Genomic DNA, 14890 nt, shown 5'->3' with positions numbered 1-14890 from the left:
AAATACAAGTTGTACAATTGTTCATGCATATTCTCTATTCTCTGACCCTGGAAATATGTTTTTATCAATTGTATTTGGAGTATTAATATATTCAGAAAGGTTGGCTCTTTAAACTAGAACTAGCAGAAATTCAGCGAAAAATAAATGGTGAAACTGAACAAGAAGAATCCCCCAACGGAACCGCATGTAGAGAAACCCCACAAGTTGAAGCCTCACAAGTAAAAACACCAAAGGCTGAGGACCAACAAAGAACGAAGTCTACAAACGTGGAAACCGAGAACAATGAAACAGAACTAACAGAGAATGAAGCAAATGAAGTAAATAAAATAATGCAGCTGATGAACGAGGAAAAAACAAAGCTCCCATAGAAATTAAAAACAGAAACAGAAGGTTAACAAGCTCCTCCCACACATTCCAACAAATACAATCACAGACTTAAACAACCTAATTTACGCAGGCGCCAAAATGGTAAGTATGAAGCTCAAATCAGAAAAACAACCGAGGATAAGCGGACCGACAAAATCTGGATGGGAAATAAGACTAGAAACTCAAATACACAAACATAAAAAAGAAACCAAAATGATCAACAGGAAGAAAGCAATGTGGAGAAAACGGAATATTGGAAATGTAACTGGCAGGGAAAGGCTAAACAAGAAACATGAAGAACTGGACCAAAAAATAAAAGCAAAAAAAGCGAGATTGAGACGATATAGATATAAATCTGAACAATGCAAACAAAACAGTACATTTGAAACTGATGAAAGCCAATTCTACCAAAACGTGAATGGCGGAAAAACAAAAACAGAACAACCAAATCCGACAAAAACAAAACTCTACTGGAGTAATATATGGGAAGAACGACGAGATCACAATAGAAATGTCGAGTGGCTAAAAGGCATGAAAGAAGAGTTACAACAAATAGAAGAAGGAACAGTGAATGAAATCAACAAGGAAACCCTAAAGAAAACCATAGGAAAAATGGTAAACTGGAGAGCAGCAGGGCACAACGGGATACATGCATACTGGTTCAAAAAATTCACAACCTTACACGAAAGGCTATCCCAAAACCTGAGAAGATGTATACAGGAAGCAACCGTGCCAGACTGGATGGCAAAAGGTAGAACCACATTGGTACAGAAGGACACAGAGAAAGGAACCGTCCCTAGCAACTATAGACCAATCACGTGCTTATCCACTATGTGGAAGATACTGAGAGCACAACTGAGGGAACAAATCTACCACTCCCTGAATAACCGTGGAGCAGAAAGGATGCCAAAAAGGAAAAAGAGGAACACATGATCTGCTATATATAGATCAAAAGATCCTAAAGGAGGTAAAAAGAAGGAGAAAGAATTTAGCCATGGCATGGATCGACTACAAAAAGGCGTACGACAGGATCCCCCAAGCATGGATAATAGAATGCCTAAAAATGTATAAAATACCAAGTGGGATCACCAACGTAATAGAAAATGCAATGAAAACATGGAGACTGGAATTGACAGCTGATGGGCAACACATAAAAGAAAGTAACATACAAAGAGGTATCTTCAAAGGAGACTCACTATCACCATTATTGTTCATCATAGCCATGATGCCCTTGAACAGTATTCTGAGAAAGTGCCAAACCGGATACAAGTTCTCCAATACAGAGGAAAAAAATGAACCACCTAATGTACATGGACGATCTGAAACTTTTTGCAAGGACCGAAAAAGAGCTAGAGACACTAATTAACACAACCAGGATCTTCAGCCAAGATATCCAAATAGAATTTGGAATGGAAAAGTGCGCATTACTAGTTATAAGAAAGGGAAAACTGGAAACGACAGAAGGCATGCCACTACCCAACCAAACAGAAATGAAGGCACTAGGGGAACAAGATGACTATAAATACTTGGGATTTCTGGAAGCGGACACCATCAGAGCAACAGAAATGAAAGAGAAAATTGGAAAGGAATACCTCAGGAGAACAAGAAAACTCCTGGAAACGAAATTATATAGCAGAAACCTAATAAAATGTATAAATACATGGGAAGTATCACTAGTAAGATACTCTGGACCGTTTATAGGGTGGACAAAAGAAGAACTGAGACAACTCGACCAGAAAACCAGGAAACTCATGACCATGCATAATGCACTACACCCAAAGAACAATATTGACAGACTCTATGTGAAAAGGAAAGACGGCGGGAGAGGACTGATCTGTATAGAAGACTGTGTGAAGGACACAAAAAAGAACTTGAAAATAAATAATGCAAAACACTGAAAGGATAATTATGGCAGCGAGAGACACTGAAAAAACAAAACAAAACAGAAAACAGAGAGACAAATGACAAAACGAGAAAAGAGAAATGGGAAGAGGAACAAACTCCACGGAAGATTCATAAGAATGACAAAAGATGAGAATAACGAAAACACCTGGACATGGATGTGAAAAGGACATATAAACTGAGAAACTGAATCTCCAATAACTGCAGCACAAGATAACTCGATAAGAACCAACCATATCGAACCAGGATCGATAAAACACAAGAAAACAGCAAATGCAGACTATGTGGACAAAGAGACGAAACGATAAAGTGAATGCAACAAACTTGCCCTAAAGGAATACAAAAACAGGCATGGCCAAGTGGAGAGGAATTGTGCAAACAACTGCATTTTGAGCGTACAAACAAATGGTACAAGAATAAACCCGCAACAGCACTCGAAAACGAGAACCACAAAATCCTATGGGACATGGACATACAGACGGACAAACGTATCCAAGCAAGAAGACCAGATGTAATAATTAACAAAAAAGGAAAATCCTGTCAAATCGTAGACTTTGCTGTCCCAGCTGACCACAGGGTGAGTATGAAAGAAAAGGAGAAACGAAGCAAATACATAGAGCTAGCCAGAGAGTTAAAAGGGATTTGGATGATGAAGAAAATCAAAATAGTACCGATAATAGTAGGAGCACTAGGAACAATTCCGAAAAACTTCGAAAAATTGGAATCAGAGGAATAGCTGCAAGAATACAACTAACGATAATGAAAACGGCTGAAATATTAAGGAAAACCCTTGAATGCGGAGAATAATACAAGAAGATAATATAACGAAGAAACGTTACAGGGAATGAAGAACACCAAAGCTACATATCTACAAGTTCTACACCCACATCATGCATCCACCCCATTGTCTCATCACCGTTCCTCCCAATAGAAAAGTGATACCAAAAAGCCGAGAAAGGTCAAGAAGGATTGAAAGACCGTGGAGACAGCACTGGCCAGACCTCGGCTGGACAAGCACAAAGAGCACTGGGACCTTGGGGAGGCTTAGTGCCACTCAAATTCCAGTATAAACCAATGGCCACTGCCAGCGAGAAATCAATGGTAAGAGACTGTTGCGATGATGCAAATTCATTTGCAAATGCTATTGAAGGAGGTGGAGAGAGCTGGACATCTGGGGAGACTTGTTGTCACTCAGCTTCCAGAGAACATCACAGATTTCTAATCAGATCGTCGTGTGGAAGCTCCATGTGAGCCAATGATATTAATAATGCTTGCGCAGTGTATGCACTGTGCTATATTTGTGATAGTATTTCCAAGTTAAATTAAATTTTTATGGTATCTTTTTTTTTCCTTAAATTGTTAAGTGAAAGTGTAGAATAGTTAGAAAGCCCCTCCCCCTGTTAAGAATGGCTTTCTAAATAACGTTATTATTTCAGCACGGTGCGTACAACATTTATTTTTAAGATAAAACAAAAGAAAATATGTTAAGTAAAATTTAATGTACTCTTTATTTTTTAGTGCATATCAAAACTTTAATTAAAACTGATTAGTTAATGAATTTTAAAGATGAATTTGTGTTCGTATGTCTTTGGTGAGAATAGAGAATTTCCTATTTCATTTCCCATTTTAGTCACGTAAATTATTTACAGTTAAAATGTTATAAAACAAACAAAAGCTTTAAGTTTTAAATATATTTCAAAGAAATAAATTACGCCCGGTGCTAAAATATTGAATTCATCAATTGTTTTAATAAAAAAAAAAAAAGACAACAAAAAAGAACAAAAAAAAAACTGTCATGAAAAACGCTTGTAACTTTAAAATATTTGAAAATACTCATTATTAAAAGAACGGACTAAAAAATCTCATTTACAACTGCACTTTATCTCTAACACCATAGGTTTTGGGTATTACTTAAGACTTCAACCTCAAGAAGAGTGTAACTTACAAATTAATTTTACTAATTATTTTATCCACTACGCTCGGGATCCATGTGGTCATGGCTGACAGAACGAGAGCATGCTACCATCATGGATTTTATAAAAGGTTTCATTAAAAATTCTATGCAGGTTCCTCAAGTTCGACAGAAAGAAACACCTGAAGAAGGTCGGGGGTTACATTGACTGAAATATGCAAATAAAAGTCAAGATGACAACAGTAATCGAAATAATAAAATGGAACACATGTTAGCAAAAATGTAGGACACAAAATAATCGTTAGCTTTACATGACCATGTTCCTTTTTCTTTCAATTTTAGCACATACGAATGAAACTAATGATTTTCTTTTAATATTTTCACAGTGCGACCAACTGGCAGCTGGATTTTATTGTTTAGGTGTACAAAGAGGAGACAGGCTTGGTATTTGGGGACCAAATACTTATGAATGGCTGCTGACAAAGTTTGCTGCATTTAGGAGTGGAATAATATTGGTAAGTACTATTGTTATTTACCCGATTCCATCATTGTATGGTCTCTTCCTGACTATATGAATAGAGTATTAATAGAAAATAAGAGAAATAAGAAAACAGTCTCTGCCAATCCATTACTGCTGTACTTTCTATTAATACCTTTTGTTCATGTTATTTATTTTGGATTTTTAAGACTATAGCAACAAGTATACATGAAATCTTAGGATTAGATATGTTGTTATATCATAACCTTTTAAAAAATCTTTTTTAATTAGGGGGTCATTGCTTATCAATGCTAAAAGGCCACTCGAGGATAAGGATTGATGAGTATTGGATAGACCGTGAGGCAACGCCGTGATGATTGGTAACAGTGGAACTTGAGTATAGTTTGATTATTTAAAAGTATGGCTCAACAAGAACTTATTTACATTAGATTTGAAAACAACCATGTTATAGTCAGCGGGGAAGTAGCCCCACAGTATTGTGTTCCATAGACGAAACTTTGTTCATAGAATTTGCTTTATTTAATTTAACCATTCAAATCATACTTACAAATTATAACTTATTTTTTGTTGGGTATTTCTGTACGTGACAGCATGTGGCACAAGAACCAAGATCGCTTTGTAAACTGTAAAATCAAAAGTAATCAGACATGCTCATCGAATTAACCATAATTAATTAATGCAGTATCTTTTGGGAAGAGAATGATTTATTATCCAGAGATTTTAGTAAAAATAAAAAACAGCAGACAATGAGGAAGTCATAAAAAATATGCATAAAAACCAAATTAAATACTGGCAGACCAGCATCCAGGACTAAAAGGGCCTATCAACCCATTTATACATCAAACAGGAAGAGGCAAATAATGCTGTAAACCTTATCCCTGGAAGTGGCACTCCAGCTATGGCAGACACCAACATTTCAGCCATCAGGCCTGCATGAAAAAGTACCTGGTCCTCTATCTCCCATCATTTATAGCAACAAAAAATTTAAAAAGTAAGAAGTTTAAAAACTCTGCCATGATCAGTTGTTCAAAAGAAGAGACTGCTGTTTAAGTTAATGTTTGAAAAGTGGAGTAAAACATCACATGAAATCTTGGCCAAGTAAATAAAAGAAACCAAATCTTCCTGATGCAAAGTGACAAATTGAAGGAAACAGAGAGACAGAGAGACTTAATATATGTAAGCTCATGGCTTAATTAGTCAAACACTCAACAAAACATCTTAACATATGTTTTCTGTTATCAATGGCTTCCAATAACTGCTACTCTCTCAATTTCTCATCTAAAACAACATCCACTAAACCACATCACTTCAAATTATCATGAAAGAATTTATTTTCTCTGTTGACTTTTGTCTGGCTTCCTGACATAAAATGCACTAAACATTGATGTGATAATCAAAAACAAAAATTTTCTTCTACAAAGCAATCAAACCAAACCCCATCAATAAATAATCAAAAAAGATATGCAGTAAAACAAAAACAACCAAACCAAACATCATGAATAAATAATTGAAATAAGAAACTTAAAGCATAAAAATTATTTCCATAATTACTGGATTCGGCATCAAATAACGCAAAAAAAAAGGTTGATATGCCGTAAAACAAAAACAACCCAACCAAACATCATGAATGAGAACAAAATAACAGACATAGATGGTTATCTGGAGAGTCTCAATAATCACTCAAAAATCGAAAATTAAGCAAATTACTGGTAAAAATGTGCCCCAACCCCCGTAACAACCTTACAAACTTTTGTGAAAGGTTTTTTAATACTTCATGTGTTTCTTTTTAGGTCAACATCAACCCAGCCTACAAAAAGAATGAACTTGAATATGCAATAAATAAAGTAGGTATTCTTCATTTTTTATCTCAATTATTTCGAGAACAGTTTTTTTGTGTGTCATCGAATATCAGGTTCCAATGGATATGAGTACATCCGGGTTTTTTCTCCTCACAAGAATATGATTGGTTGATTAAGCCATAAATACTGACTGGTAGAGCAGCTTGGAGAGACATCAAAAGGTATACCAACAGCCTTACACTTAAGAATATATAAACATGGGCGACACAGCGTAAGTAATTACAGTGACTCTTAACTTGGCAAGTTTGAATGCAAGGGGCTTAAGGTCCTCAAACTGGATGGCTTGCATATGGAGGGACCTCCTGTACCTGGGAGTGTGCACTTTGTTTTTTCCGTGGATTCTCAGGTGCTGTCTAGAGATTACAATGTCTTTTCAGCATATGGGAATCTGCGGGGAAGAGGTATCTACCTGCTGGTGAAATGCACCTTGTACGCAACGATAGACATTGTTCATAGGGAGAACATGGGCAGGCTGGTCATGGCTAATGTTGCCATCAAGAAGTGCATGTTTTAGGTTGTTGCAGTTCATGCACCTAGCACCTCTTGAGAGAGGGGCTTCTTTTTCCACGATCTTGACGCTTTCGTTGTGGGTTTGCAGTGCGTAGTGTTAATGAGGAATTGGAACGCCATCCTTGACTCCAGTATAGATAAAGTAGGAGGAAAAGCTAGAGGGTTGGAGAGGTACAAAACCAGCCCGGAGGATTTGATGCAAACTGGTCGACAGGTTCCATGTCAAGCATCCAGAATTTCAAAAATATTTTTAAGAGCATTTCACGCAACATTTCACGCAACAGCTCAATCTCCCTGTCCACAAATTTGGTGACTATTTGGCCGACTCTCCCTGCCTCAAGGTGGCTAGAGTGGCCAGTTGTGAAGGCAGGGTAACAGAGCAGGAGGTCCTGACTGCACTGAAACAGGTCGGTTGTAACAAATCGCTGGGACTTGATGATCTGCCCTACGGATTGTATTTGATGCTGTCACCCATGTTGATACCGATTCTAACTGATGTGTTCAACCATTGGTTTGATGAGGGTTCTATTCTGGGTCAAGTCACTAAGGGAGTGATCACATAGCTAGGGAAAACAGCATGGCAGGGAAGAAGTAGACGACTTCAGGACCATAACTTTGCTAAGCACAAAGCTAAAGATTTTGGCTACAAGTTGTTATTAGTGACTTGATTGATGAAGGGGAAATAGATTCAAAACAACTTGTACCTGATCCGTACGATCTTAGAGGGAGGGATAGAAGACGATACAGAAGCAGTGTTGATCAAATTGGAACAAGTGAGGAGAGCTGACGATAACCTGCTTGTCCAGCGTTTGGGGTTGTTGAGGGAGAGATTCCGCTCCCGATGGAGCTGGGCACCAGGTTCGAGTCATCTCAACAACTCTGAGTTTTCCTTGACCTGTGACGATTGGCCCAAAACGTGTTGCCCAAAACGCCATATTTATACCTGATTAGTGAGTTTGCCTGGGTGCCCTCATTGCAGGACCCCAGCAGAGGAAATGCCAGAACACACATTCTTTGAATGCTGCGGACTGTGTCTGTTAGCGAGGTGATGACTCTCATCGATTCTGAACAGCCTTGCCTGCTGGACATGTCCTACATTATCTACAGTGCCATACTGCCATGGGACAAGGAGAGACGAATGGTGTTTCTCGAAATCCTGGCCGTAGCGAAAATGGTGATATGGACATCGACACTGCATGAAAAGTGTGAAGTTGAATCTTTTGCTGATCAGGATCTGGTCCCCTTCTTCAAGCACCAGCTGAAGGTAAAGATCAGATGTGATAGGAAAAGATTATAGCCCACAGCCTGTAACAGAAGATAAATTAAAATAGTAAGTCTGTGCATACATAGCGGTGCCAAATTGAAGTTTGTGTTCCTCATCTGAGCATGGCACGTACAATGGTTCCAGATCCTGTTGGATTCCAGACCCCTTAAGTGTCTAGATTAATGGCCCCCTTCCTCCCCAACAGGAAACCTCCAAGGTGCGCATACCCCAACTTTTCTTTTTCATCCCTGGCCACCTCAATAAGTGATCTCATCTTGGAGCAACTTCATGTACCCCTACCCCATCTCTCCTACCCCCTTTTTCTTTGATCCCATCTAGAATTTAGACCCATTTTAGAAATCGACCTGCTTGTTTTCAGCCCCCATCAAGCCAGAAAACAACGGACGGTCTACCATCTAGAGAGGGTTGGGAGAGTCTCACTAACATTTTTTGTTTATTTTTTGGACTTGTTTCCCCACGTCAATGAAATAAACAGACAAACGGTTTATTATACAATTTAATATTTACTTATATATATACTTTTTATGTTTAAAAAAAAAACAATATCATTCGGGAATCTTAAGTACGACGACCCTCGGTGTGCATGCGGTAAATGAGAACTAGAACTATTATAGACAAACAAACGTACAGTGACGAGGATGACTATAGACCCCCCTCCTTTCCCCAATTTATGAGTGGCCTTGTGCCTAATATTTTGTTTTGTAATTTTCACGAAATAAAAAATATACACCTCAGAAGGTTACTGGAAGATAAGGATAAATGAAATTATCAGTTGGCAATGAACAATATCTTGAGAGGAAATGATAGACGAAAAGGTCAGGATTTGATTATTTAAGTGGACAACGTGTCTTTTCCCTTACTCGAAGAAGTAAGAGATCTATCTATCTATCTATCTATCTATCTATCTATCTATCTATCAATTATATTAAAGGAACTTTGTGTGTGTATGGATTCATTTCCTATAGATTCAGAAATGAATGAGCCGATTTTTATTAAATTTCATACAAATTTACTTTATGTATCTAGTAGTGTTCTTAAAAGTGGTTTTGTATCGGAATGTCTTTGATGGGTACCATAATCGATAATCGAAAAAATCCAATGAAAGAAGGAACAGGCGATTTTGACCAAGTTAACATCTTATACATCACACGTGCATTTAAGAAGTTTTATTATTACACAAGCTAAAAGGCCCAGCATATAAAATCGACAGTAGTTTTTTTGATATGACAGAAGCGGGTTCAAAATGAATGCTTCTGTTTAGAGCACAATTAAACCATAATACTTGACTTTTGTATTTTAAACTTTAATTCAAACCATTATATATAAAAATAATTTTCTAAAATCAACAGTAGATTCTCTACAGTGCAATGTAAATTACAACGTGCTATGGATTAAATCACTGTGGGGAGCCATGTGAAGCTTTATTCTGGTGCACTAGGATCGGTCAACTAGAGCAGGTAGTTAATCGATTTGATTGATAAATGGTCGATTTCATCGATGTTGATGACAATAAAATATGAGAGTGTAAAACATTCGTTGATCATCATTCAATCCCGGGCAACGTCGGGTCTCCCTGTTAGTAGCAACATAAATTAAACAATGAATTCACTTATAAAATGATAAAACAAATATAGTGTTACATGGTTAATGGTGTAACAAACGAGAAATAAAATGAGGACAAGAGAGAGAAATTTAAAAATAACTTTTACTTAACACACACACACACAGTTACAACATAGCATGGACGAAAAGCAACAAGTCGTCATTTGTAAATATAGTGGCAGAGAAATGGATGAGGGTTTGAGGGGGGGAGGTCAGAGTACGCTGAATAATTTTAATTATTTACACAAATATAATTTTTACTTAAGTCGTCATTTGTGAATATATTAGTTATGTATATACTAGCAGGCCGCCCAGCGGTGCGCAGTCATAAAATACACTTATATTTTAATTCATGCACATTTCGTATTTATTATTATAAAATCAATTTTCTATCGATTATTGTATTGTACCTTCTATATAGTAGTGATTAAAAAAAAATTACTCGTGTGCAATCAGCTAGAATCGAAACCAAAACATATAGCATAAGGTTGGAACCTTACCGTATGCTCAAATTACATACGTAAAAAAAAACTGCAAAAAATAACATTGTTTAACTATAACTTTTAATTAGTGCACGTGCAGGAAAAACGAGTATAGTCAACTTACGACAAAGTCAATGTTTTTTTTTTTATTTAACAGCTATTTTACCAGTATAAAACCAAATCGAAAGTGTGCTATAGGTCCAAATACCCTATATATCAAATTTCAACTCTGTAGACCAAATATTCAGAGAGAAATTTGGTAAAGACTTTTTGCAAACACACAGACAAGGTCACTTATATATATATATATATATATATATATATATATATATATATATATATATATATATATATATATATATATATATATAGTGTTATAATGGAATAAATCCAGAGGAAATCCGGGTATGAGAGCTCAATGTGGTAAACAGAGCAATAAGATAAAAATTATAACACGGAAATTACATAATTGTCGATGCAATAATTTATTTCAACCTTATGGTATTTTCAAGCATCTAAATCAGACAATTACATTTTTGATACTGAAAAAGAAAAGAAAAATCGTGCTTCGACCCTCAAAAAACCAAAGGTGGTGGTAGTAGCAATCCACTTAATACATTTATAGAGAGGGTGGTAGGGATTTAAAAAAATAAAAATTAAAAATTAAAAATAACAAATAAAAAAATTAGATTAGACACTTATAAGCGGCAGCTCGATGTAACCATAGATACACACACACACACACACACACTCACACACTCACACACACACACACACGCAACACATACACATACACACACACACGCCTCTAAGATGTACGTTCTGACATGTAAATGCCTTGACACGCGTTTACTAACCTAGGAAGGGGGGGCGAAAGTATACGGATATATAGTGAAAGAAATAGAACAGCGCGTAATGGAAAAAAGAAGAAAAAAAAGGGGAAGAAAAGAAGAGGATACAGTGATTGAGTCATGTAAAGTAGGTCTATTAAAAGATAAATAAATTAATAAAAAATATATAACTAAAAAAATAAATAAATAAAAATAAGAAAATAAAAATAAAAAGAATATTATATATAAAGTTTTAAAACTATCTGTATGTTAATATGTAAAAATTGATATTATCTTATAATTCATTTAAATATTTTATATGTGATATAATACTATGAATTTAAAAATTGAGTCTATATATTTAATATTTTATATATTTTCATGTAAATAATTTTATAGGTGATTATAGCGGTCGTTGTAATTAATATTTCAATTCTTAATTGATTAAGAAGTGGGAAAATGTAATATTGATCGCCCCCAATTCGATAGGACGTATCTAGTTTCGGTTAATATATACTTTTATTCCCTCCGTACAACAAAATTATTCTCATGCACGCATAAAGAAATAAGTAAAATAATTAAATTTTTGTGTTGATTTGTATCAAATCTAATAATATCTAGTTTTAGTATTTGGTCTTTTTGACTTAACTCAGTTTAATAACTAATGTATTATCTGCAGAGAAAAATTATTATCTTAAGGCTATCTCATTTATTTATAAGTAATTTGGACAAGCCAGGTACTTCGGGGAAAATATATATATATATATATATATATATATATATATATATATACACATATACATATATATATACATATATATATGCCTAGCTTAGATTTCGGACAACAAATCGTAAAGTAGTTATTATCGAGTATATACCGGACAACACTATAATTGCCGGTGGGGTGGGGTAGGATTGTTTATCGTAATTAATCTAGTGGTGTTAGATTCGGTGTCTTTACCATTATAGAATTCTCTGTTCGTCGGATCTAGAGTTATTGGTTATTTTAAATTTACATTTATGTCTACATCTGGCCATCAGTTCATCTCGTTTGTTTAGGAGATTACTGTGTTGGTACTTCAGGATTCTTATTTTTTCCTCAAGGCATAAACTGCATCTCTGCCTAAAGCCGTTTGGAACGTCCGAATGACATAGGATTGACCATGAAATCACTGGGGATCGATTCTCATTTTTTAATAACCACCATTGTTTAGCTAACTCGGTTTTATTCTTAAGTTCTGGGTTATTGAAAGAATGTTTGTGGTCATAAAAACGTTGTTTCCAGCTTCCGGCGGAGATACCGAAGTAAACTTTTTTGTCCCTGTTATTATCTTCTGGGTGGATAGTGGCCTTATAAACCACGCACTCAACTTTACAATTACCGTCCAGTGGGCAGTTATTTTTCACTTGGCAGTTACATTTGTCTACTGTCGGCTTATTTCTATTAGAGTTGTTTAATATTTTATTATTATGAGTGCTAATTATTCTGTCCATGTTTTTAGTGCACGAGTAACTTATTTTGGTTTTTTGAGGGTCGAAGCACGATTTTTCTTTTCTTTTTCAGTATCAAAAATGTAATTGTCTGATTTAGATGCTTGAAAATACCATAAGGTTGAAATAAATTATTGCATCGACAATTATGTAATTTCCGTGTTATAATTTTTATATATATATATATATATATATATATATATATATATATATATATATAATGTGTGTGTGTGTATATGTATGTATATATGTATGTATGTATATGTATATGTGCGTGTGTGTGTATATATATGTATATATGTATGTAGGGCGAATGAACTCTTTTTCTGGGTCAACGGCCAACTAGCACAGTGTATATTTGTGTGTGTGTGTGTGTGTGTGTGTGTGTGTGTGTGTGTGTGTGTATTGGGGTGGAGAGTAAGCCGTGGTGAAGGCAACCTTTCTAGGAGAAGCAAATCTCTGATTTAAAAAAACAAAGCGGGAGACCAGTACCCGCATTAAGCTGGTCTGCAGTTTAATTTACTTGCTGGCTATCTTGCTCTTGCTTGTTGCTGGATCTCAACATTTTGAACCGAGAGAGAGACTTAGCTGTCGTACAAAGCAAAGACTCTGTAACATCATCTTTGTATAGATACTCCCTCAGGCATTTGGGCTCATGGATTTTAAATGTCTGAGGGAGTGGCACTCGTCTGACAAGACGTTGCAATCATCATCATGTATATGTGCGTGTGTGTGTATATATGTATGTATATATGTATGTATGTATATGTATATGTGTGTATATGTATATGTATGTATATGTATTGTCGGGATTATTTCACCAACAAGAAGAGGGAGGGTGTAAGAACAGGCAGTAAGGGCTTGCAACGAAATGGTGACGTTGCTTACAAGCAGTCTTTTCTTGTAAATGTAACAATTAACTGGTAACGTTTGCCGAACAACAGTAACGAGGTAATCAGTCTAAGAGACGCCAACCGACTAGCAAGCTAGGTAACTAGCTTCTTAACTAATCACTAACCCGTAGTGAGAAAACTCCTTTACACATACTAACTCTCAGTGGCAAAAATTCCAACATGATTTCCAACGAAATTAGAATGTCTATTTAACTTAGTAGGAAATAGACACCTAGTTTCTCAGTAACGGCAAACAGCAGTTCAGTGTCTTTTCTTCCCTCCGACCCACTCCCGGTAAGTCAAATCAATTTCAATTCTTACAGTATATATATATATATATATATATATATATATATATATATATATATATATATATATATATATATATATATACATGAACAAATGATTAATAAAACATGTTAAAAGACATCTTGAGAAAGAGTTAAAAACATATTTAGTTTAAAAAAAAGCACAAGATAAGTGGATAGTCCTTAATCTGCGGAGTTTCGAAGAAATACTCTCCTTCTCATCAGAGGGCAGGAATTAGCAAAATGCAGGATCGGATTTTGCATATAAAAGTATTTAATGAAACTACAAGTAAGTCACAGATTTTACTTGGTTAAAAAAAGGGTGACGTAAGGGGAAGAGGAGGTAAAAGAAAAATGATAAAAAGATTTCACATGAATGGATAGTCCGGTGAAGGGTAAAAAATCCAAGAATGGTAAAATCCAAAACGGTCGAATTTAAAATTTCCAATCCAATGGGTGAATTCCAAATGGTCCAAAATGATTAAAAAAGCAGAGTTCCGTGGAAAAAATCGCAAATGGAATGAATTCCAAATCATTAAAAGAAAAAGCACTGGAGAGAATATTTAAAACACGTCTCTCAAGGCTGGAGGAATCAAGTAAATTAAGGTTTAAAAAAAAAAAAAACGAAAAGCGGTGAAAGTTTAAATTTGAAAAGCAAGGTCAAACTGACCCAGACAAAAAGCGCGAAAGTTAGCATTAATAATTAGGTCGACTTAGATATGCACGTGAAAGTCCCAGAATTAAATTAAGAAAACTGGTCAGAAGAACAAATAAATGGCTCTGTTTATGAAATGGAGCGTCTATTATATTAAAAAAAAAAAACATGAATGTAAATAAATTAAAAATAGAAATATTTCTCCTATTGCAAACATATGTCCAAGTTTAAATATGGTAAATTTGAAATTACATAGCTATTAATTTAACCCTTCAAATATATATCTTTTCCCATAA

At 35.4% G+C, this 14890-nt stretch overlaps 1 protein-coding gene across 4 annotated transcripts in view; it reads left to right on the top strand.

Moving 5' to 3' along the window:
* Positions 1 to 14890, top strand: part of LOC145259186 (medium-chain acyl-CoA ligase ACSF2, mitochondrial-like) — a 138291-nt gene that overhangs the window by 41001 nt on the left and 82400 nt on the right. For all 4 annotated transcript variants that reach the window (XM_080116960.1, XM_080116961.1, XM_080116958.1 and 1 more), the window contains exons 4-5: positions 4567 to 4695; positions 6470 to 6523. In XM_080116960.1, coding sequence (XP_079973086.1) covers positions 4567 to 4695; positions 6470 to 6523 — 183 coding nt within the window. The remainder of the gene's footprint in view (positions 1 to 4566; positions 4696 to 6469; positions 6524 to 14890) is intronic.

This window comes from Euprymna scolopes, chromosome 34, assembly GCF_053919585.1.
Source record: "Euprymna scolopes isolate OS-2025 chromosome 34, ASM5391958v1, whole genome shotgun sequence".
Taxonomy (NCBI): domain Eukaryota; kingdom Metazoa; phylum Mollusca; class Cephalopoda; order Sepiida; family Sepiolidae; genus Euprymna; species Euprymna scolopes.
Note: the sequence above shows the minus strand (reverse complement) of the source record. Positions and strands in the feature narration are given on the sequence as shown.